Source organism: Drosophila grimshawi, unplaced genomic scaffold (genome assembly GCF_018153295.1).
Source record: "Drosophila grimshawi isolate 15287-2541.00 unplaced genomic scaffold, ASM1815329v1 contig_311, whole genome shotgun sequence".
Taxonomy (NCBI): domain Eukaryota; kingdom Metazoa; phylum Arthropoda; class Insecta; order Diptera; family Drosophilidae; genus Drosophila; species Drosophila grimshawi.
This window is the reverse complement of record NW_025063098.1, coordinates 12948988-12973454: the sequence shown is the minus strand read 5'-3', so window position 1 is coordinate 12973454 and position 24467 is coordinate 12948988. Positions and strand designations below refer to the sequence as shown.

At 37.1% G+C, this 24467-nt stretch overlaps 7 protein-coding genes across 7 annotated transcripts; 3 read left to right on the top strand and 4 right to left on the bottom strand.

Moving 5' to 3' along the window:
- The first annotated feature begins 105 nt into the window (after positions 1-105).
- On the top strand, positions 106-832 carry LOC6564107. Its single transcript, XM_001989424.1, has 2 exons — positions 106-608; positions 676-832. Exons 1-2 carry the CDS (start codon positions 106-108, stop codon positions 830-832), a joined length of 660 nt encoding a protein of 219 aa, XP_001989460.1.
- A 3215-nt stretch (positions 833-4047) lies between these two features.
- LOC6564108 lies at positions 4048-5113 on the bottom strand. The gene is made up of 3 exons (XM_001989425.1): positions 5018-5113; positions 4298-4698; positions 4048-4225 (listed from the first exon to the last, which is right to left on the bottom strand). Exons 1-3 carry the CDS (start codon positions 5111-5113, stop codon positions 4048-4050), a joined length of 675 nt encoding a protein of 224 aa, XP_001989461.1.
- On the top strand, positions 4986-7024 carry LOC6564109. The gene is made up of 3 exons (XM_001989426.2): positions 4986-6078; positions 6137-6247; positions 6309-7024. Exons 1-3 carry the CDS (start codon positions 5372-5374, stop codon positions 6448-6450), a joined length of 960 nt encoding a protein of 319 aa, XP_001989462.1. The 5' UTR covers positions 4986-5371; the 3' UTR covers positions 6451-7024.
- Positions 7025-7312: 288 nt separating this feature from the next.
- On the top strand, positions 7313-8583 carry LOC6563884. The gene is made up of 3 exons (XM_001989427.3): positions 7313-8103; positions 8169-8279; positions 8339-8583. The coding sequence occupies exons 1-3, from the start codon at positions 7352-7354 to the stop codon at positions 8475-8477; spliced, it is 1002 nt and encodes a 333-aa protein (XP_001989463.2). The 5' UTR covers positions 7313-7351; the 3' UTR covers positions 8478-8583.
- LOC6563885 lies at positions 8503-10205 on the bottom strand. Its single transcript, XM_032736924.2, is given in 4 exon segments — positions 8503-8766; positions 8878-9161; positions 9248-9783; positions 9857-10205. Coding segments are annotated over 4 exon segments (1422 nt in total). The 3' UTR covers positions 8503-8513.
- Positions 10206-11750: 1545 nt separating this feature from the next.
- On the bottom strand, positions 11751-13564 carry LOC6563886. The gene is made up of 3 exons (XM_032737655.1): positions 12759-13564; positions 12082-12288; positions 11751-12018 (listed from the first exon to the last, which is right to left on the bottom strand). Exons 1-3 carry the CDS (start codon positions 13562-13564, stop codon positions 11751-11753), a joined length of 1281 nt encoding a protein of 426 aa, XP_032593546.1.
- A 7333-nt stretch (positions 13565-20897) lies between these two features.
- LOC6563887 lies at positions 20898-22479 on the bottom strand. Its single transcript, XM_001989430.3, has 4 exons — positions 22279-22479; positions 22042-22208; positions 21864-21980; positions 20898-21018 (listed from the first exon to the last, which is right to left on the bottom strand). Exons 1-4 carry the CDS (start codon positions 22378-22380, stop codon positions 20898-20900), a joined length of 507 nt encoding a protein of 168 aa, XP_001989466.1. The 5' UTR covers positions 22381-22479.
- Positions 22480-24467: the final 1988 nt, after the last annotated feature.

The window sequence follows — 24467 nt, the reverse complement described above, 5'->3', positions numbered from 1 at the left end:
TAGCAGCTTGGTTAATTGAAGACCTAAATTAATAAAGCGGGAAACTGGAGTCCAGTTCTCATATCATGTGCTGCAGACCAAGAACAGTGTGTGGCTCACATCGAAATGCGTCGACCAAAGCAGCACAACGTCAACTCTTTCAACGGCATCCTCGTTGTTAGCATCGGTTTGCTTATTATCTCTGGCACCCGTGGCTTACTTCATCCTCCAATTTCGGTGTTGCAACTAACGTCCTCGATATCGGTTCCAATTGATCTGAACAAGAGAAAAGTCTTTATGGATTTGGGTTTCCAAATGAACTATAATCTACCATTTAGTCTCGACGCATTCTACAATCCGACCATTTGGTCTAATGCGTTGGAGCGTCGCGGCAAGCGTGAATTGGAAAACTTTACGGGGGCAGCCAATGCGTTATTGGAGGCTGAGAGTGGTATCCATCCCAGGGATTTTACTGCCGGCGAACTATATGCTGGCGCAGAACGTGTATTAGAAGACTACGGCTTCCACAGATCCTGCTTGCTTCTTAGCGTCTGTGAGCTGGCGCTGCATCCCTTCGCAGATAATCATAGTTACAACTTGTTTGTACAGGTCATCAGCTTTTTACTAACGTAAGTGCCTCCCGGTTTGTATTACATAAATATCCTATCGTAACTGCATTACAATCTCTTCCAACAGACCCTCGCAGCATGATGGTTTTGGTCCACACGAAAAGTTATATCAACATCGATATGAGCGTGCTGAGAAATTGGGCTTCTTTGGCGGTGATTGCCAGACAGCGTATCCCAAGTGCCAGTTGGATGTGTTGAATATAGTTACCAAACTAGTTAGATGAAATAAAAATTGATCAATCAATCACATACATTTCTGTATACATTTTAATATGTTTAACATGAGGTTATCAGGTTTACTTTCACGAGTTGGATGGCGTGGCTAACAAATCTATAAGATGGACACATATGCATGTTGGAGCCCAAATTGACACCGAAGGCGAACGAAATTGTAATACGTTATTTTACACGTTCAAGTATAGTGTTATCAAAATATCGATTATTATATGCAACGCTGCGTCGGTTGATCAACACTGACTACTATCGAGCGACTACAGGGCCAAAGAGACTCAAGCAGAACAAAACTAACCATTGAGTCGAGAGTGTGTGTTTGTCGTTGATCGTTGATAGGAAACGCTTTAACAAAACATGTTTTTCAAATTGTTTAGCTATAAAATAATAAGCCATTGGAAACTAAAAGTACACAAGTGTTATTTGAAATCGCTTAACTTGACATACCCACATGCGTTCTAATTAAGGTTATCAATTCAAACTGACTTAGATTGATAATCTGTTTAAGTATACAATTCCTGGTGCTATAAGTTAAAGATTTTGAAGTGTGGTTTAAGTTACAATATGATTTTAAGAAAAAAGAAAATAATGAAAGATATGGAAATACCTTAAGCCCAGCTATTAAATATATCCACTCAATCGATTTAAGCACTGGTTATAGCTTAATTATGATAGTGCAAGTGTTCTCAATTTATATGGCTGTCACAGATACTGAAAGGTCACAAAATAATCTAAAGCAGCACATGTACTTATTCCCAAACACTACAGTGAAATCTCCGGCTGGAGAGAATCGGCTGCCTAAAACATAGATGTATGTATATAAAAAATGCGGGCGCCTGCTGATAGCAGTTTTTTTTTATACTTTTTGGTGGGCGATCTTGATGACCCCATAACATTTTCATACTCTGTTATCAGCATCACTAGTCAAGTCGATGAAGTCATGCCCGGCTGCCCGGCTGTCCGTCTGTCTGTTTCTATGAGAGATAGTCCCGCAGTTTATATATGTAGATTAAGTTGGTCTATTTTAAATATGTATGAAAACATGTTTTCTATTGTTTCTGAAAATTGTTTTAGCCGGGATAGAGATAGGTGGAAATTCGTAAAAAATTAGTATATAGTTATCTTTGACATCGTTATTTTATTTTTGATGGGCATATAAGATTTTTTCCTTGGACACCAAAGTTCCCATTGTAATTCCTGTAAAAGTAAAGAAGAAATCAGTTAAATATTTCAGAAATGATGTTGAGCGTTATATGCTGTGGCAAATAACCCACAGTTTCTTATTCGCCATCCAATAGTATCTCTTTTTGCACAACTGAACTTGCTTGTGCTATTATTTTCAATCAAATTCTGCTCTTTTAATTCCTTAATGAAAGCTGCTTCATGTTAACTCATTCTGCAGTTCATTGATTTCTTTGTGCTTACTTGAGTTTTAAGTGATTTCGAAGTGATCTCTCAATTCCTTAATAATGTCTGCATTTACGGTTGCCTTATTCTGTAGTTGATCCAATATAAGGCAAACTTTTTCTGTGGATTTTCGATTTCTGTATCCTTACTTGATGTTTTTTTGTTATTATTTCTCTAATTATAGCTATATTACCGCAATTTTGGACTAATCTTTCCTACAGTCCCTTGATGTAAGGGTAGAGAAATCAAGGAACTGCCAAAAAATGAATTTGCCTTATGTTGGCGTAAAAGACTCACTTTTCCTGAAGCTCTTTGATTACCCTTATCTTAAACTAAGGTGAAAAATTCTTGATTTTTCCAGTTCTTTTCATTTGATTTCCTAATTCCTTATGTTGATCTAACTTTCTTCATTTCTTCGATTTCTTGATAATATCTGCATTTACATTATGTTATACTTTGATTTCCTCTTTTTTCTGATCTGTTCTCTCAATTTCCTGATGATTTTCATTATGTTCGGCTAACTTTTCCTGTAGTTCCTTGATTTCTCTATTCTTATCTGCTCTGATTTGATTATTCGATTTGATTATTATTATTTAATAATAACTACTATTTGTATAATGTTGGGGTAACTTTCTTGAAGGTCTTTAATTTCCCTATTCTTATATTTCCTGATTTTCTGTATTTTCCTCATTGCATTCTATTTCAAACTTCTTCTATTCTATATAGTTTAGCAGTGGTTTTGCCATCTTATAGGATTACAATAATAGATTTCCTTGATACGACTAATACAAATTTTATTTCTTGCTTATGAATTATATTTAGATATTATGTGCTCACCTCGTTTTTGATAGCTGAAGCTGCGAACAACGATTCTTTTATGAATAGTATATATAGTGTATGAACGGTCTCCAATACATCTATGCAAATCAATTTTATATTCATGCAAATTTGCAGGCCATTAAGTCAAATACGTTAGCAAGATGTGAAGAAACGCGTTCGTAAAAAAATAACTGCAAAAATTAAATCCATTAAATGTTTATGGAAGGCCTCTCATGCAGTCAATGTTTTGCTTTTGGTATTGTATGATACAAAAGTTTGAGAAAAGCATCAAATAACATTATAAACTATATTAATAAGTATATAAATCTTACCAAAGACTTTTCACATTCGATAGAAATTTTGGCAACTACTTTGTTTAATAAAGTAATCGGAAACATTCGAACCAAAGCTTTTCTCACCAGGATAAAAATGCATGAACAAATCTTATTAAAAAAGAAATACACAACAAAAAAAAAATATATAAAAAAAATAAAAAATCGTACAAGCTATATAAATAATAATAATGGTAGCTAATTATAAAAAAAATAATTTTTCACATTCGGTAACATTTTTAGTGTTATTAAAGTGAGATATACTTAACTGTTTATACTAGGTGACAAAATCCGACTCCAACTTTTATAAACAACATACAAATTTAATAAATATATAAAATTATAGGCTTCTTAATTATTTCAATCTTCTTTTAGTTGGAGTATTTTTAATATCTTCCAAAAAAACGAGCAATACGATTTTCTCTATGAGAATACAAAAGTTGTCGAAAACTTTTAGGACTGGTAGGCATACTCGGATATTGAACTCCAATACCAGAATTAATGGCAATTGCAACTATATTGCAATATGCAAAAGTCGGAAAGTAATTATGCTAGACAATTATAAAATCGATTGAAAGTAAACATATTATTTAAGTAAAAGGTAGAATGAAACACAGAAACACACTTTATGGGTTACTTTACTTGTTCTTTTATTCAAGTTCTTTAGCATGTGGGAAAATTACATTACTAATAAGTCTAAGGATATCGTGTTTGCAATGCGCATACAATTTAATGCAATCTTTTCCCAGGAAGCCATCAAGCTCTGCCTGCTCATAGGCCTCTTTATAGACTTGCTCACTTTCTAAAAATCCATCGTGCTGCGTAGGACTACAAATGGAAAAAATATTTAATATGTGATGTACTCGTATATTAAACCTTTGAGTATATATTCAAACATACCTCAATATAAAAGTCAATATATCGCTTAATATATGCTGATGATGATCATCAAATGGATGCGTGGCCAGCTCGCAAACACTACGTAATAGGCAGGTATCGTGAAATCCGTAGGAGGTCAATGCGTCCTCAATGCTCGCATAAAGCTCACCAGCTGAGAAATCCTTGGGATGTGTTTGAATCAATGAATTGTAGCCATATTTTTCATAGATCTTTCGATCATTATAATCATTACGGGCCAGCTCGCGTTTCGTTTTATAGTTGGCAAAACCCGGCCAGATGGGTATGCTATAAAAGGAGCTCAAGTTGTGTGGCAAGTCGTAGGAAATGGCAAAACACCAATCGACTAGTATACGACGTTCCGGGAAAAATTCAGCGACAGGCACGGAAATGGATGACGTGAGCTAAAAGTAGAAAGTGGTAAAACTGAAAACCAATCGCCACAAATTTTAAAGAATCATCCTAAAACTAAACGTACACAAAACTCTAAGAAAATTTCTAACAATTAATCAAATGCAAAAATGAATATATGTAAAACTACTTACAATGATGTAAGTTCATAACTTACTTTAAGACAATGCTTGTAAACTTGTAAATAATAACAAAGTCTTTTTATTGTTTAGTATTTATAAGTTATCAATACATTTATAAAGAAACTGATCACCTATAATAAGTTTAGGTTTGTAAAAATATCATAAAACATCAATTAGTTATTGTACTTACTCCAAGAGAAGTTGATGTTGGATAAAGTAAGGAGCTACCATATTTGCAGCTCATAAGCACTATAAGAACTTGGGACGGCAACCGAATGAGTTCCATCGTGTAAACCCAGCGAACTGCTCTGTTTGAATCAGATACCTCAACTGATCAGCCTGTTAATCAATATGCTCAACAATTGTAACCAAATTGGGTCTGTAGGCCAAGTGGGCATACAAGTTATGAGAACAGTCAATAATAATCAAGACATCAATCAACTCAATGCGTAAATATTGAATTAATCTGTTCACAGAAAGTACTTACTCCATATGCAAGTAAGTCTTTGAAATCATTTCAATCTGTACGTTCGCTGGGTCTTAAATGCTGCAAGCTAAGATCTTGATATTTTTGGTGCTGCTCAGTTGCAGCCATGGGGATTTCATGACCCAACAGAAGACTCAACTGAGACCAGCCTATGAGCGAGTCTTTAGTCGCAGAAAGCGTGCAATAATCTTTCCACCGAGTTCATTTCTTAAGTTCACATGCAACTTTGGAAAGGGACTACTCTCGACCTATCCGCGTGGCATCACTTTTAATTTGGAGGAAGCTGCCTATTATCCAATTCCCGGAACCCGAGACGATCTCTATCCAAAGCGTTTCCTGACAAAGAAACCAACAACACCAAAGCCAGAGACGACGTTTATTTATATACCCGGCACCGATTGGCGCTTCAAGGCGCAATCTTTGCCAACGCCGAAGCCAAAGCCAAGACCCAGACCTAATCCACCAAAGACACAACGAATCGATGCCGTTGACGACTATGCCAATCCAAACAAGTGGCAGAAATGGGGAAAGTATGGTTTATATCAGGCACAAAAATGGCAGAGCATTGCTAACAAACAACGTTGGCAAATTTCCAACGAAACCAAATGGTCCAAATGGACGACATCTGCTCCAAAGTGGACAGCCCAATGGATTAATAATAACTGGCAAAGATCGAGGCGAAATGTGGTTGTCGAATCCCGACATTTTCATGGCTATCGTGATCGAAGACAGCTATTTCAGTTTTTCAACGGACTCAGCTCGCAGTGCGTATAACATTCATAATTACATTAGCCTACAACTAATTTCAAACTCCATTTGCAGCTTTGGGATCAATGTCAAGGCCTGCATTTTGCGTACAATATGTGATTCTAAGCGACTTTTACTGCCACCTGGATATTCCATGCTGCAGGATATGCTGCGCTTGATCTTTACGTAAGTTTTAGAACCTTTGCGTCTTTGACGTTTTCTAATTATTAATATCTTTTCATAATAGCATGCCTCGAATTGATGGTCTGGAGGATGATTACACTCGTGTCATGAGCAAAGATTCCGATGCTTGTGCCTTGGAGTTAAAGAGCAATTGTAACATGAACTTACTCATCTGGCTGTTGAGTGGTAGACTCGACCAAATATAATTAACAATAGCACTATTCATTAGGGATTATTTGGAATTTACTGATCTTGTGGATATGCTTATGTGCCTGGTACAAAATGGTAGCTTGCAATAGTAAGGAGCTGCGCAAAATATAAGTAACCAGGAAACTCAGCAGTTCGCATCTCTGGTCAAAATGGTCTCTGCGGGATCTTAATAACAAACAATACAACAAATGTCAAAATATTATTTAAGGCCTCATTTTTTCTATGTATAATTTACGTATAAATTCCATAGGCAGTTGTGATCAATTTTTGTAACGACGTAATAATTTTTATTTGTGGCTTTGTGGAATGGTTTGATGATATTATAATAATAATAAGATGTAGAATTATCAAATCCAGTTTGAGATTCGTAACACCAGAAAATATTTTAATTTGCATTCATCATGCTTATCATGATTTTCATAATGTTGCATTCATATTATTAATTGTAAGTTTTTATTTGGTAATTCGTACTCTAAATTATTAAATGTAATCTTTTTTCTAATTGTATTTTTAAGAAACTTAGAATTTTTGTGTACTTTTAATATTTAGCATTAAATAAAAAACAATAAATATATTAGAGTAATTGTTCATTAATCGTTGTCAGGCTTAATTTCAGCTTCCTTCCACTTGCCAAGATATTATTTCAGGTATTGATAAAATTTCATTTTAACAAAAATATACTAATAGTATTAACAAACTGCTCGGCTTAGCAGTTCAATTTTATTTGACTTATTCTTGAAAGTGTCTCCATTTTTTTTACTTCTATGATAATTGTATTTGTTCAAGAATTTACACTCAATCCCAACTGACAGTAGTTATTATTAAGTAAATTGCGTTATTTTACCTGCAGTAGTTGATTTTATTTAGACATCTCAATCAGTCAACTTCTGTCATGCGATGCGGTCTTTGTGGCTCGGAATTTTGACATTTGTACTGGTTGCCTTTGGAGGGGCCAACAAGACTGAGATGAATCATGTTGTGGAGCGGATTTTCTCTCGTCAGAAGAGATTTGTGTTATTTCCAAAGGGAGCGAACTTGAAATTTACTGGTTCAATAAGTAAAGGTCTGCTGTCCCGCTTTCCAAAGGGTATATCGATGAACATGGAGCAGGCATTGTACTACCCAGTGCCTTCGAGTCGTGAGGATGTCTATCCAAAACGTTTCCGACCCAGAACGACAACAACTCCCGCACCCAAAACGCCAACAGAGCCTACCTATGTTTGGATCGCAGGTACTGACTGGCGCTTTAAGGCAACACCAGTTAAGAAACCTAATCCGATAAGATTACACCAACGCATCGACTATAGACCGCAATCGCCGAGCTATGTTGATCCGGCAAAGTGGCATCATTGGTCCAAGTACGGACAGCGTTACGAGAATTGGACGTCAGCACGACCGTATTATAAGAAGTATAGCCAACCCGGAAAGTGGAGTAAGTGGACTACGCCATCACCTAATTGGAGCAACTATGGCAAACGTTGGTACAGGTCCGTCGACTCAAAGGAAGAAGATGAGCCTTATGACCCCGAAATAGCGCCCTATGAAGCTATTAGCTATCCAGATCTGGAACATTTCACAGATTGGCGGGATTACCATGGACATCGCGATCGTCGGCATTTGTTTGACACATTTGGCGGCTTTAGTAAGCTGTAAGAAAGCGTTTTCATTTTCACTTAAATGTATTACACAACCTCATCTATTTCCTTTATTGCAGCCTCGGCATCGATACTAAATCCTGCATTCTACGCGCCATTTGCGATAGTAAGCGCTTGCTCCTGCCACCCGGCTACTCTATGCTGCAGGACATAGTGCGTCTGATCTTTACGTAAGTGATTCCATATGCATTTTGAGCAAATATAATTAAAAAACTACACTTCCATTTAGAATGCCTACCATATCGGGCATGGAAGACGACTATAGTCGAATTATGCGCATGGACTCGGAGCATTGTGATCGAGTGTTTCGGGATAAGTGCAGATTGAACCTGTTGGCTTGGTTGCTGGATGGCAAATGGGGACATTGAATAAAACTGAATTTGATTTTTCAAGTTGGTAATACTTTATTGTATAAATGGTGCATCCCAGATGGAATGCTTACACTCCGGAAAGAGCACTGCACAATCATTCTTATGGGCATGGGCTTTGTCGTAGCGGGTGTCTCGATAGGCAACTGGTTCATGGTCCAGTGCCTCGGGTATGGTAAATACAGCACGCAACAGTTCGCCAACAAAGCTGCCGGGCTCCTTTTCATTTGATTTTTGTCCGGTTTCGCAAAGAGTGCGTAGCACACACTGATGACCATTGTGACCACGTCTGTAAGGTACAGAAACAATGATATGTAATTTTTAAAGTCCCATTTCTGAGAATTGAGAATAATTGCGTTGGGCTTATCTTAGGATAAATGTCAAAATTGTAACAACTCACTTATCCAAATACTTTTCGATTCGCTCATACAACTTTTGGCGACTGTTGCGATGATACTTGATCTGTATGCCCTCCATATTGGTTAGATCTGCATCTGGCACACTGGCGACTCCGCTGCGTCTGTGACGATGATGGGGAATTTCTGCATCTGGGATGCTGCGTTTGCCAAACACCGGATAGATTTTATGATGGCGCGGTTGCTCCGATTTCGATTTGGGTGGGGCTGGTCTGTAGTAGCTGTTGTGCTGAATTTGCTTCTTGGCTGGACTATAATAGTTATGCCGCTGGTGCAGTGTGTTCCTTAAACTATGTGAAACAATATATCAACAAATATCTAAGTTTCTAAATTTCTGGTTGATTTTTTATTTACTTACTGCGAACCCAATGCCCAGTAGGGATAGCGTGTGTTGTGTGCCTGACTCCAACGCTGCCTGTATTTCTGGAAGGGATTCCGAGTGCTGCCCATCGGTCTACTGTTGACATAGTAGTGACTGTCCTTGCGTCTGGCCGGAATAATGGGTCGTCTATAGTAGTTGTCCACATGCTGATACGTTGGATGCATGGGTGTGCGAAACACCGGTGAACTGCTGTAGTAAGAATTATAGGTGCCACTATTGTCTCCAACAACTCCCCCAGTATTTGACAAATTGATGTAGTTGGGCTTATAGCCGTTATTGTTATTGTTATTATTGTTGTTGGCTGCCGGCTTATTGGCTTCATCCACATACGTTATGTTGGACGCAGTGTCATTGCGACTAACGTCTATGGTGCCCTCTTCTAGCTTGAGTAATAGATCCTCGAGCGCTTCGCTTGGCGGTTTACTGGGTAATTCATAGGCGAGGGCAACGGTAATGCCCAGTACCAAATAGTTGGTGTAGTCCACAACGCAAATGATTTCATCGAAAACTATATAGCCAGAAATAAATGAGGCAAGTAATTTGAGTTCGCTTAAGGGGCAAGAATGAGACTCAAGACATACCCATTTGAAAGGAGCTGCCCTCCGGAAATACCAAATAGCGTCGCTTCCTCGACAGCAGCTCTTGAGTTGTCTGCATTGTTTGGCTGGCTGATTCGTTAAGTTTCGACTCGATGAGTTGCTCAAAATCGGAGCTGCCATCGGTACCAACAGCATTGTCTACATTCAACAGTGGCCTAAATGTTGGCAGCTCAATGCCTTTGCCGGTTGTCAGTAGTTCATCTCCTTGGCAAACATCTAGGCTGCCCACTACCAGCAGCAACAGCAGCGGCAGCGGCAGGGACAGCGGCAGCGGAAGCATCAGCAAACAATCAACTGGGGGTTTGTGCCTTGTTTTGCTGTTGATGCACATTTCCTACACTTGCGGTGAACGCGTTCTCCAAACACAAACTGCCAGTCAGACTTTCAATGTGCTGGTCCAAAACCAAACCGTCCAAAAGGCAAAAACAAAAAGCTGCGCTTAGTTCTTGATCGGGCTGTTAATTGCGCTCGGTTCTACTTACCCCCGTGCGACTTCCCTTCATCATCCTCCTCCTGGTGAGCAGCTACTCGTCGCTGAAGACTTTTACAAGTTTGTCTTGGCATCGCTTGTTTAATGTTTGCGTGATACTTTTTCTGTTAATTCTTCATTAGTTTTCACACTTTTCGTCTATGGCTTTACAGCACTTCACGGGGCATATCAGACTATTAGAGAGACTGTTTAAAAATATAACCAAAATTTTTTCATTGTTAATTTGTTAAACAGTATTTTAATTGTTTGATATAACCAATTACGTGGTGTTAATTATTTTTATTTTTATAATTAGTTATTTGATTAACATGTAAATTTACACATTGAATGCATGTGGCTTATAGCCTTCTATAAAATATAATGTCAATCTTTTATTATACACCAGTTAACACAAATGGTACTTTAAACTTTACATCTGCTGGGGCACTTGGCTAGTCGCCTATGCCACACTGCACAATTTTTTCTATCTTTATATTGCGCTCCGTTTTGTTCTGACAAGCAGTTTGTCTTTCGTTTGGTTTTTGTTTCGTGTATTCATTGGTCTATTTAAAGGCTCAAATTACACTTTCACGCTGCCAACTTTGCTGAACAAAACTGGCACGTTCTTAAGATAAACCTTATTGGCTATTCAGCTATTTGTATTGTATATGGCACATGACTAAGTCAAATGCGCTAAATATACATATTTTTCTGGTGATACACTGAGTAACAGGATGACATACATTCTACATTATTTAGCGCTCAATTAAGAGGCAAAACTTAACTACATAAGGGCTTTGAAAACCCTTAGTCAAATGCTTTGAGTTTGCTTAAGACAAACGATTTACCGAGCATCTCACACAGTTTCAACAGGATAGCTTATTTTGCGGAGTGCGTGAGGGATTTTTTTACACATACCCAATTGGAATTGTACAGAATATTGAGCAGTCGTTTTTTAAGTCATGTAATTAGAATGGTAAATTATTTATTTATTTTAAAAATATATATCCATTTACTTGATAATAATACATTTAACAAATATTTTAAGCCGAAATATTTCTAAATTTTCGCATTTTGTATGACATTGTTGTCCATAGTTGTCAGCAGCCAATTTGAATTAAGGCAATGCTAAAAATTTATAACTATGGATTTAATAAATACAAAAATAGTACGACACAAATATATCTGAATAGCTTAATACTAAACAAAAAAATTCTGCATTTTCGAATGATGTCTCTATCTCAATACAGTCTTGCTACTGATCTATTGTCTTAGTTTTTCCTTTATTTAATCAAAATTTAACAAGATATTATCAGACTTATATTGTTTGTTTTTTGTCTCAAAATACAAAATAAGATGGCAATTAAAATTAAATTGAACATTATAAAATATTTATACACTCTTTCTTCATTCCAACCAAAATGTGTGATTGCAATCACTGTAAATTTGACGACAGTTGCCACGCTTCTGATGCGCTTCCAGATAATGTGGTGAGATGTGCTCCAACAAATCACCAGCCTCATTGCTACCGGGCAATTGAAAAATGGCAGAAAGCAGCTCCATAATAAAGCTCTGCGGCTCAGCTGCTGCCCCCAATCCCCTCTCCATACGCTCTTGACGCTGTGCCGATTCGCAAAGTGCCAGCTGAATGCAGGCGGTGCCATTCAGCTGACGCCTGTGTAAAGCACATAAGGACAGTGGGTCAATGCTGCAACGTGTTGGACACTACGCCACTTACGACTTGTACAAGCGTTCGATCTTGCCAAAAAGAAGAGCTCTTGAGCTTAGATGTGATCGCAAATGCATCTGCTCGATGACGTCATCATCCGTCTGGTATCCCTCCACGTCTCGTCGTCGTCGACGTCGTTTTTTGCCAAATACAGGATAAACGTGGTGCTTCGGCGGATTCTGCAGCATCTCTTGTGGCCGCTGTGGGTAACTATAGCTGTTGTATTGCTTACTGAGATTTAAATGAAGAATAAAACTGCGGTTAGAATCGGTTTATATCGGAAATATTTTGGAATATAAAACCAAGAAATTTTTTTCAACTTCTTCTATACCTCCGACTCAAATATGCAAAATATACTTTCATACTTACAAAGCCAAAAAACCCAATATTTTTTATAAATATATTTCCGTTGCAAGTGAATTTAAGAAGTTGTAATAATAATTTAATAATACTTCTTAAAATGAAAACACATAGATTCTATTTAGTAGATAGTAGGAAAGTTTCTCAAAACAGTTTAAGGATACTAAGAACATTTTTTTTATCATTAATATTTACCAAATTTTAAGATTCATAATTTAAGAAAGGTGTTGACCAAAACAGTTTCCAATTATTTTGGATAATTCAAAGTAGTTTCTTGACACTGAAATAAATTATTTGTATTTGAAACATACCGCTTAGCTGGTTGCTCATAGGTGCTCCACTGTTGCTGCTTTTCACGCCAATTTAGCTGGACTCGCTCTTTATTGCGCTGCCACCAATTGTCTGACCAGTTGTGAGCATTGCCACGTACTGGCTGTGGCACTGATGAAACGGGGGTAACAGGAGGAGTCTCTGCCCACTGTGGTAACTTTGGTATTGACTGTCGCGCATGCCAATTAGTCGGCCTCCCTCCATGCTGTTGTCCATTAGGCGAATTTGCATAAGCGTAAGTGCTCGGTTCCCTCTGGACATTCGAATAGTACGCATAACTGTGTGCATTGGATCCATATGTCGCAGCTGATGCTGATGTCGATGATGGTTGTGTGTGCATTGCCTGCCAATTAGTGGCAGCTTGGATGATGCTGTCCCCGTTGTTCGGAACGCTGCCGTTGCGCCTCACCGTGCCCAGGGTGCCATCGTTTAGGCGGGTGCGCAGGTTCTCCAAAATTTCACTGGGCGGCTTGCTGGGCAGCTCCCAGGCGACGGCACATGTGATGCCAAGAATTGCGAAATTGGTGTAGTCCACAATGGGTATGATTAAATCGAAGACCAACTGTAATGAGCTGCCCTCGGGAAACTCCAGATACCGCTTCTGACGATGCAGCAACAAAAGCTGTTCGCGCGATGAATTTATTGGGTGTGGCATTAAATCACCTGGTGCAGCAGATGTCCTCAACTTATATGATTCATTCATGCTTATTGGATTGCTCAGTATTCTTTTACTCTGACTTAGCAGCAGTAACATGGTAATGCCCATCGCACATCCAATCACAATTATAATTGTTTTAACCATTGTTCGACGTCACTTAAAAAAAAGGGTCAGCATGATAATCATAGCGTACGACAGCTGCTTGTAATGAAATTTAAATGAAAATAAAAATCAAACATAATAAAATAAATTATAAATTCCAATTGTCAGCTTACAAAAAATAAATAAAATACTCAAGTCAATATTGTAACTTTTTTAAACAGGAGCCCATAATCTGTGTCTTTCAAAACTAGAAAACGATTTTTGGTTAACTTTGTAATATTTTTAAATGTACAACCTACTTCCTACCTTAAATACATGTGATATATGTGTACACATGCATATGTTTAATATATTACATTTTTATGAATCCACAAATTTAGTCAGGGGCCCTAAAACAGTGGGGATAAAACGCAAATGTTGCTAAGAAGAGCAAACTTCATGTTAAATTTTAGCACGAGGGAGCAAATTCTGCAATTGTACACATATTGATTAATTATTTTCGCTCTCAATCCTTTAAATGAGACGCCAAATTTTCGGTTGCCTTGTTCACACACGCATGTACGCACACACACACGCACACACACACGCACACACACACGCACACACACACCACACACATTCTGTCACAATTTGCATATTTTCAATTTAGTGACGACACGACGCGATTCATGCCATTTACTGGAATTGTCAATCATGCGTTAAATTAATGCAGTTTTCAACAGCTAACAATGAGTGCAGAGTTACATTTTGAGAGGTGGGCAAAAGCTGGCATCGTGTCCACAATTAAAATGCGTCCATTTTCAATACCTCGAGGGCAATTGGACACAAAATGTATGATGCAGATAATTACAATTAGAGGCGACGACTTGCGCACGGATCGAATTTTCAGATATTTTCTTTTTTTTTCGATAATATTTTTTTTTTTCGTTGATGCCATTAGCTGTCAGAGCTGAACTGATACGACGGACAAGCGCGCATAGTGTCCGACATTGTGGCGACTCTGCGGTTGGTGGCTCTTTGGGTTGGTGTCAGCAAAGTTTAATTGTACAATTAGCACCCAATTGAGTATCGTTAACTCGTTTTTGTGTCGCTTAAAGAGGTATTTAAAGGTGCAAAATGCGCTCTCCTCTGTTCGATAACGCTCTAATGACCAATGCTGTAGAGAGATATATTCCAGTGCGCTCAGGCATGCTTAGTATTTATTCATGGAGCATCAGCCAAATTCGGATTTATTCGGCATTGATAGCTTACGTACTTCATAAAATATGTCGAATCTCGAATTTCTAAGTTTATTTTTTTAGTATAAGAAATTCATGGACTACAATAATACAAAAAAACTTTAGAATTTAAAAAAAAAAATCAATATTATGCAAAAATTCGTATAATATCTAGGAATTTTATATTTAATTTAAATAAACTGAAATTTAAATTTGTTTTTCGCTGGCCCCAGGTCAAATGTTTTAAATGTTACAAATGCAAAAGTATATCTGAGCCAGTCGCATTATGTTAATATTTTTATGCTTTTATTAATTACTTTTAAATTAGCTTATCAATTTATATGACTTTTATATTAGATTTGCCATTTCTTCTTTTCACAAATTGTTCTGAATGCAATCCAAAATTTGCTGTATATTCGGAATATATATTTTTTTAAAATATATTTTGTTTACATTATTTTAAAATCTAACAATGATTCAAACATTATTATCAAATATATATATTTTTTTTATTAAATTTTGTTTTCATATTTTTAAAATCTAACAACGATTCAAGCAACGATTTTTGGAAAGCTTAATTGAAGTAAATTATTATAATTCCTGTTTTCATTGTTCTTCCTTGCTTAAATTATACTGTCTATTCCAAAAATATATATTTAACTGAAATTTGTAGTTTAGAAGTTGTCTTGTAGGAATCAAAATCCGATCTGAGTCTTGAACAAATATTGAAAGTTGCTGCGTAAAATTACCTGGCGTTAAGGTAAACTCTTGAATACACCAGCTGGGATTACCCAGTTTGAAAGTAAACTTTTTGGTGCTGCAGGAAAATTGAAGACCTATGCATACTGCAATTCATATGTTCGCATTGGATGGCAAACACACACAGACACAAGCAGCACCTCCGTTCAACTTGCCACCAACGGCAATTATCACACATGTAATTTCTCCTCAGTTTTCTACACACACACACAAACCCACATAAATTTAAATTTAAGCAAATTTTCAGTTGCTTTTGGTGTGCGTTTAGTGTTTTTCCTTTTTTTTCTTTCGTTAATTTTTAGCAAGTTGAACTGTAAACAATGCTAGCATTGCAACCAAATGAAAACAAATGCAGCAAACAAAACACATTGCGCCGCTGCGGGTTACATTTGTTGTAAATGTTTGTATTAGTTGCTGCTGGTACTCAGAAACTAACGAACAAGCAGTCGCAGTCGCAGTCGCAGCAGTGGCAAAAATTTTCATGCAAGCATGCGAAACATTTGTCAAATGTAAATTAGCAATGGGAAATGGGTTGGGCAGCAGTGGGTGCTGCTGCTGCTGTTTTGCATAGCAGTGGTTCACGAACGGTGGCTAGTTAGTTCCCCCGGAACTAAGCGCATAAAATCGCACATAATGCCCGCAGGCATCTCACCGAGACGTGAATGTCGTCGGCAAGCAAACGTATACAAGCTGGGGGAGGAGCCTTGCATTTGAAGAGGGTTTCCCAGAAAGGGGTGTATGCAAAAACACACACACAAACACACACATACACTGTCCCAAAATACAATATTGCAGTCAAATGCGGAAACACTAAACATGCCCCATTCCCATTCCCCAATTCCAGTTCTCATTCTGAAACTAATTTCTTCTATTGTTCCCAATTATCGCACATGGCGTACAAAAACTACGTTTAGTTTTTGGATTGCAACAACTTTTGCATGCCACATGCCACACCTTAGACACTCGACACCCTACCAAAAAGTACAAGTCAAACTTTAATAAGCGCCATTGCTTTTGTTGTTTTTGTTGCAATTTGTTGGAGCGGGTGCTGCCCTCAATGCGTATGAGCCATTTACATGTCGGGTGTCAGCTGTGCCTTTCTCTATGTGTATTCTTGTGTTTGTGTGCTGTGTGAACATTGTATTTTATGTGCTCTTTGAGGCGCATTCCTCGCGTAGATAACACAATTGTTAGAAATTAGTTCGAATTTCGAGTTTTGAAGAGAAAACTTTGTAATCATTGTTTCTGTGCATAACCCTTTAGAATATCAAAGCTTAATCGAATCAATTGTCTGTGAGCGCTGATTGAATAAAATAAATAGATTTATGTATAACGTATATTTGTGTGTTTCTGTTGTAATATTAAGGGCTTGATTGTGTATGCACTAAAAATTCAATATAAAAAATTTAATAAAAAAAAAAAAAAAAAAAAAAATTTTTCCTTCTCCCCCTTTTTTTTTTAAAATTTTTTTTTAATTTTTTAATTTTTAAAAATATTTTTTTTCGCAATAATTTCCTATTTTAAGCAAACATATTTGAAATCAATAAATTTATATTAGCTTGCTTGCACTTTCCTTATAAAGCGAATAAACTTAAAGCTCGAACTTTAAATAAAGGTAAGCCAAATTAAATACTAATAAGTTTAAAGATTGGCTTTTAATCAAGGTAACAATAATAAATAAAAAATTATAGGAAAATGTAACAGTAGTTCGTTGTATGCTTAAAGTAAACCATTGCCTATGCACGCTCTGAAGCTCTGAAAGCATGTGCCATCAATTAGCAGCTCCATTTTCAAGTCCAATGAACTGGGTTAGACTTGAAAGCGCTTCAAATTGACACCTAGGTGTTAGATAGAAACCCTACTTAGAACTGGGGCGTTCAATGAACTGCGCTGGTTAACGGTATTTCATCATAATCTTGTAGAGAAATATGGCACAGTTGATGAAACGGATTAGCGCCTTGGGTAAAGCTCTCAAAAGAAATTAGCGAAATGTTTGCGTTTTATTTTATTAAAATGGAGCGTAAAAGTAACTGAGACTTGAGGACGGCGCCGGTGACGTTGAGTGTGACTGTGACTCTGACTGCGATTGAGATTGGGACTGTAAACTTGACTCGCATTTCATTTTGGTGCTGCTTCTGTCAGTCGCCGGTGTTTTAATTATGTCAAATTCGCGATGTTTTTCTGTGTGTTGTTTGTTGATGTTTTTGTTTTTGCTGTGTTGTTAGCAGCAGGCAAATGTCAGCAGCTAATTAGAGAGAGTGAGCCAGCGGCGTGGCGCAAGTCACTCAATGTCATTCAGCTTGAGAATAGTCTTTGTCGCTGGTACAGGTTAGCAGGGTCCTCAACTCCCAGCGAGGGATGTGTTGACTATGACGACAGCGACTGAAGATGTCGATGCCACTTCAGCGCTCGCCTTAACAACTGCTGCTGCTGCTGCTATTGCTTGGCCTTGTCATCATTTGCATAAGAAATTTATCTCAATGAGTAGCTAATTGGGAAATTGCGACATGCCCTCGAGCCTCATGCCTCATGCCTTATGCCTCAAGCCAGCTCCCTGACCACCCACACACAATGTCAACAGAAGGGCTGAGAAAATCCTTAGCACGTTAGTTTTATTACACTAATCCTTGAACTAATTTAGAGAACGAACCATTGCAGCTCCTCAGCTTGGTATTTCATAATGAATCTGAGGCATATACGTTTTAACAAAAATAATGATTCAAATAGAAGTGCCATAGAACTTTAAGAAATAAACAATTATATATGCTATAAGCTATGTTTTATTCAATGGTTCAATTGAAATAAATATTGAAATTATATCATATATCAAATTTAGTTTACATGAATAAAAATCGAAATCATTATAAATTAATAATACCTAAGGCTGCGATTTATATCAAAATCATTCTCATATTTGAAGATAGAAGTGAGAAAGTTTTTCTTCTAATGCACATTTACCGACTTTTGCTCATTTCTCATTGCTTAAGTATTTGAATTGCAGAAACTGACACTATGGAAGTGGCCAGTATTGTGAGTGTGCTAACTATCATTTGACTAATTGCGAATACACTCAGTGTGATATTATAGGCAGCTTAATTTGCACATGCATGCATAGTATAGCCGCAAACCCAATTGGCTAACTGAGCTCATTAGTACCCACCGTCTGCTGCTCCCCGCCCCCTCCGGCTAGAAGGTATAGTCGTATATATACACAGCTTGCAGGCAATATCAATGCACTGCCATTTGTTTGCTTGCTCGCTCCAATTGCTCGATAATGAGTGAGGCAAACTAAATTCAATTAATTGCGCATTTTAATTGACAACGTATCAAATCAATTTGCAACACAGACGGCGATTAATGAATAAATACAACCAGATCAGGACCTGTTTGCCACTTGCCGTGTTGTGGTGTTGTGGAACTGGCTGTGAATTTAATATTCTTGTTCCTTTGAAAGCCAGTAAATTGTCGTAGGTGTGCATCCGGGTGCGTTAAGCTTACGTTTTATTTGGGGCCATACAATCTGACCGACAAGACAAATAAAACAGTCCGCAAGGACGATGGAACTATTAAAAAGAAAATAAGTAATTCGAATTTAATTTCACATTTTAACAGATTTTTAATTGCTTATTATTTATTTAATTGAACATTTTAGATCTATTAATCTAAATCGTAAATCATTGCTTTTCAATTTTATGGAGACTATGTAATAGAAGCATATCCCAAAAGGTATATATATTTTTGCTAGATTTATCCTCAGTTTTTATGCTTTCTTCAAGTCAATGTGTCAGGTTAAAATGTATCGTTAGATCCGTCTCAATAATAAAAGATATAAGCCCTTCAAAAAGCAATGCCTAAAGAAAAAAAGTATTTTCAAACCATATCTTAAGCATACTATCTTTTCACAATTCCAGGTGTGCATTGAATATTTAAAATAAACCTTAATCGCCGTGTCATATCCAGATCCACTTTTATTACATATTTTGTATAGATATTAAATTAATTATGTGAATCGCTTTCAACTCATAGTTATTTGCCACAAAAATGACACTAGCAATGAGAATATTCAAATATTTAGAGTGCCTTCAAATTAATTTTAATTGCTTTAAAAAATATGATTAGATGAAACAAGTGGTGAAACAAGTTAAAAGCTTTTTGATTCCCTGTATTTGAATATTAAATAAAAATGTATATCACTAAAAACAGAGTTCTGTTCATATAGTTGATAGTTTAGAGCTATACATTTTCATATTTAAATTGGTCAATTAATTCTATGCCACTATTTTTAACTTTTCTAAATCCTTTTTCCGCGATATGGTTTGTTTGTACAGGGTATACAAATTAAACAGGAACCAGGCAAAAAAAGACAAGAACAAACAAGCAAGCAAATATTATAAAAGTTTGAGCTGTCAGTTGACGGCAAAATGTGTAACATGGAATTGGAATGAGAATGGGAATGCAACTGGAATTGAAATTTGAATTGCATGTGGGTTTGGTTCTCTGCAGCTGCTGCAATTTCTCAAACAGCAAGTACAATTATTACTTGATTGAGGTTGCATATGTGAGTGTGTGGGTGCGTACCACAGTGCCTGTGGGAAAGTGTCCCCCACCACTCAGAAGCGAAAGGTCTCCGTATGCGCAACAAACTTGAACAGTGCAACAACAACAACAACAACAACTGCATTAACTGCAAGAGCAATTATACAATTACAACAAAATGCCTGCATGTGTATGAGTGTGTGTGTGGTGTTTGTGTGCGTGTAATTTATGTTTTCAACTTAATTAAAGTTAATTTTTAATGCTGGGCGTGGACGACAGGTCTGCGGGCATGAGCATGCCAACTGCCTCAAAGCCGCTCGCAAACATTTTAACAACACTTGGCATTTCATGCTGGTGACATTAAGCAGCAGCAGCAGCAGCAGCAACAACAACAGCAGCCACAACAACACCAACAGCGACTGCAACTTTTGTCATGCAATGAGGTCAACATTGAGCGCAGGCAAAAAAAAAGTATGCTATAATTTTTTCTCATCTTGGTTTTCTGTTTTGCTCTACTGTTTAATAAAAATGCCAATTATATGCATGTTGCCTGTGCTGCAATTAAAACAGAGGTCACCTGCAAATGACACAGCTTAATTATAAATAACAAAACTCTGACAATACCAAACACAACATCAGCAAAAAAAACTATCATTAATTAATGGAGAATTAATAAAAAGTGCTTGCAGTGTATATACTGTTAAAATCTACTTACAAGTATTAAAATTTATTAACATATTATAACACGTTTTTTTGTTATCTCAATCGCAAGTTTTATTGTAGTATATATAAAAAAAGTTTTAATTAAAAAGTTTCTTCTATTGCCAGTTTCCGTTTATTGTTCACTCAAGATAAAATATCATTCAGACATCATCAGTATATGGTGAAATGCTGTCAAAGCTCAGCGGACAGTGGCTGTGTAAGATCTGCTGGCAGTTCTCTTCTCTCAAATAGGGCATATGATGTTTCTCGTGATCCTCGAGGCTATTAAAGAAAAGTCAAATAAAGCAATTGAGGTCTCACACATACTTTAATATATTTAACACGAAGTCTGGACTATGATTCGCATCTAACGCTTTGTAATAGGTCTTCAGCTCACCCCTTAACCATTAAAACGTTTTCAATCCTTGAGCCCATTTGCTAGCTTATGAATCTACTTTATAATCGGCAGAATCTTACGTTGTATATTATATACTTTTGCAAAACTTCATGGGAACCTTTTAACCCTTTTACCCAGTCAGGATATACAAATGCGTCAGCTGCGCTAAGCACAGTGGCATGTGAAGCTACTGCCTCTCAACAGTTATCCACACAAATGCTGGCTGTCTCGATTATGTCCAGAAAACGTTGCGTTCCATTCTGCTTCATAGCCAGTGCCTAACCACAGCAGCAGTTAACAACTGAGAAGCCTGAAGGGGGCTCCATTGTTGCGGTTGCATCCGTGTAGCTGAACAGAAACTCCAGTGACATGTGTTCTTGCAATTGTAATTGGGCCAAGTGCTCGGGATACTTGGTGAAATCAAACTAGCTGGGCTTGTAGCACTATACTTTTGGCCTGCTAATTACTCTTAGTGAACCAATTCAAAGGTTTAGTTGGCACACAGCATAATACTTGAAGAATGTGGTAAATATTTAGAGATCACGATTTCTAGCATAGATGGGAACTTCAACTTCTGAAAATCTGCTTATCATCTAGGATTTTACAAGTACATTTAATAATTACACGAGGAAAATTTGAATTTTAAAGAGAAAGGGCAATGTTTGGCAATGATTTTAAAATGCTATTTAATGCAATTATTAAAAAAAATAAATTTTTAGTATATACTCACCTAAATATTAGTTTAAGCAACTTGAACAGCATTCCGCTCTTCTGCTGGGGCTTATCCACATCCAAAATAGCCGTACAGAATGATTTCAACAAACAGGCACGTCCATCAAAGCCATGTCTAAGTGAACGGAACGGGAATGGGACATTAAACTAATCCATAAGGGATATATAGGACTTACCCGTCTAAAGCCGTTTCCAGTTTGGAAAACAAATCGCGTTTGAAAAAGACGCGGTTGCTCTTACGCTGATCCTTCGCGTCAGGAAACGGATAATTGGCACGAAAGCCATAACCATAGGCGAAGAGTGTATTGATTTTGAGGATAGTGTTCTTGCCATTTGTACGCCACTGAAGGAACAATGTAAATATGTAAATATAAAAAATAGGGCCTACAATACATAAACTGTGGACAACCTACCGACATACGCGACCCCTTGCTAAATTCCAGGTAGCGTTTCCCTCGTCGCAGTATCCTTGTATCATTGTGAGCTGCCAGTTCGGTGAAATTGTCATAATGCATGTCAAAGCTGTTGCTATTGTTGTAATGGCTGTGGGTGTCGATGTGTGTGTTGTGACTGAAACTGGGAATGAGAATGGGAAGGGAACTGGGGGCAGGCCCAGCATCAGCAACCGCATCGAAATTGTCAGTACTTTGAACGACAGTTAAGCACATCCAAAACAGAAGCAGTATCAGCAACAGTCGCATCAACGTTGATGCTGATGGGCGTGCTGACAGGCAAATCAAGGAGTAACTGCTTTGGTATTTGTGTCTATCAAATCTAGCACTAATTGATTCACTGGCCGTCGACATCATCATAAATATATTACAATGAGCTTCACTTTCCACAAACTTCTTTAGTAATTTTACACCAATTATTGCTCACATCGTCTTAAGCGCTTACAGCTACCGACTCGCTGTGACTTCGCTTTACTTGTGCGACGCGTTTCGGTCCAGTTTTTCCCGGTGACTGATATGGCTGGTACATTTAATCTATTTGACATAAATACCGGTATGGACCAGTCCCCCAACTTGGGCCCAGTTATGGCAAACAGACAAACAATGAAACAAATAAAAGCAACCAGCTGAGAAGTCGTTGTCCTCTGCTGTTTGTTGTTGTCTTTATTTTTGTTGTTGCTTATTTTCTTATATATCGCTTTGTTCGGTTCTGTGACACCGCATGTCTCTATTTCTATTCTATTTGTATTTTTACATTTGTATGTGTTTCGTTCCGTCTCCATTTCTATTTTCCTGCCGGCTGTCTTTAGAATAAGAGAGCCGAACATGACGCCGACTTGTTAACACTTTTTATCTATCATTCATGACGCTTCTATTCGTGCTGATTCGTGTTGACATGAAGAATTTACCAAGCGAATCGTGGGCACAGTCACGAAGTAGATGTGAAATTTGAATAGAGCTTGGCTAGGGTGAAACTTTGCCTCACTAATTGATCCAAATCTGACGTTCTGGCTTAGTGACGTTTTAGTAGTGAAAGCATTGGGTAAATTCTTCATCTAATATACATTTGAGGACTATGCAACCTGTTTATTTTAGAAGGAAGTGTAAATTCATATTTTTATATTTCACGCATGCTGTATTACTTTCCATAAGAAGACTAAATATTCGAGATATTAAGTAGATTAAAGACCATGCTCCTTTTACCTTCCTTGGTACATTTAAGCAAAGAATATAGGAATATTATTTTGTATGGATTTAAGCTATCAATATATATGGATAGGTACATCAATCCATCTTAACAAAATGGACTCTAATTACTTGGTTGCCCAAATAAATTGAACTGAAATTAAATAAATGTTTTCACTAGAAATATCGTGATAAAACCAAAACATGTAGATTTATATTTATATTTTATTACTGTCTTCAACTCTCAATTACTAAATGTATCTTCATATAAATAGTTGTTTACTCAAAATAAGTTTGAGCACATGTTCTTTTGTTTTCCCATTTACAATGACAACAATATATTGATAAATCATTTAGAGCATTCCCGATAAATAAGAGTTTTCTGTACACATGTATTATTGCTCAATAAAGCCACACATCATTAAATTGTCCTGGCTCAGCTGCACAGTTTATTAGACGATTTATGTTCGTGCATTTCAGGGCTTCTATAGATTGAAAATGAGTTTTAAAAAATGACTCGTTTGAAAATGTAAGTTATAAAAAAGTATTATCCAACAATGTTTCCACAGCGCTGCTTTTTTTTATCTTAAATCAAAATGTATTTGTAGGAATTTCGAAAAATGAGTTGTATGTCAGCCCTGGGATATTTTGTGCTAGTATTGTTCGTTGGCTATGTGAACCAAAAGTTTTGCAGCGCTTAAATGCTCCACTCAATTTTCACTCAACTGTCATGTTAAGCAATTTTCCGGGCTTGTTGATTGAATTAAATTTGGAAAACTTGGCCAAATGTTTTTCGTTGTTGTTGCTTCTTGTTCTATATGTATTTCTTTTCAATTAAATATTGTTCGGGCTTTTGTGCAGGTCGAGGCGCCAGACGGCAACGGATAACTGACACACATCCGTCAGCCACAGTCAGGCTCATTCAACCTCGTTCAGCTCCAGTTCCACTCTCAGAGGCGGACAAC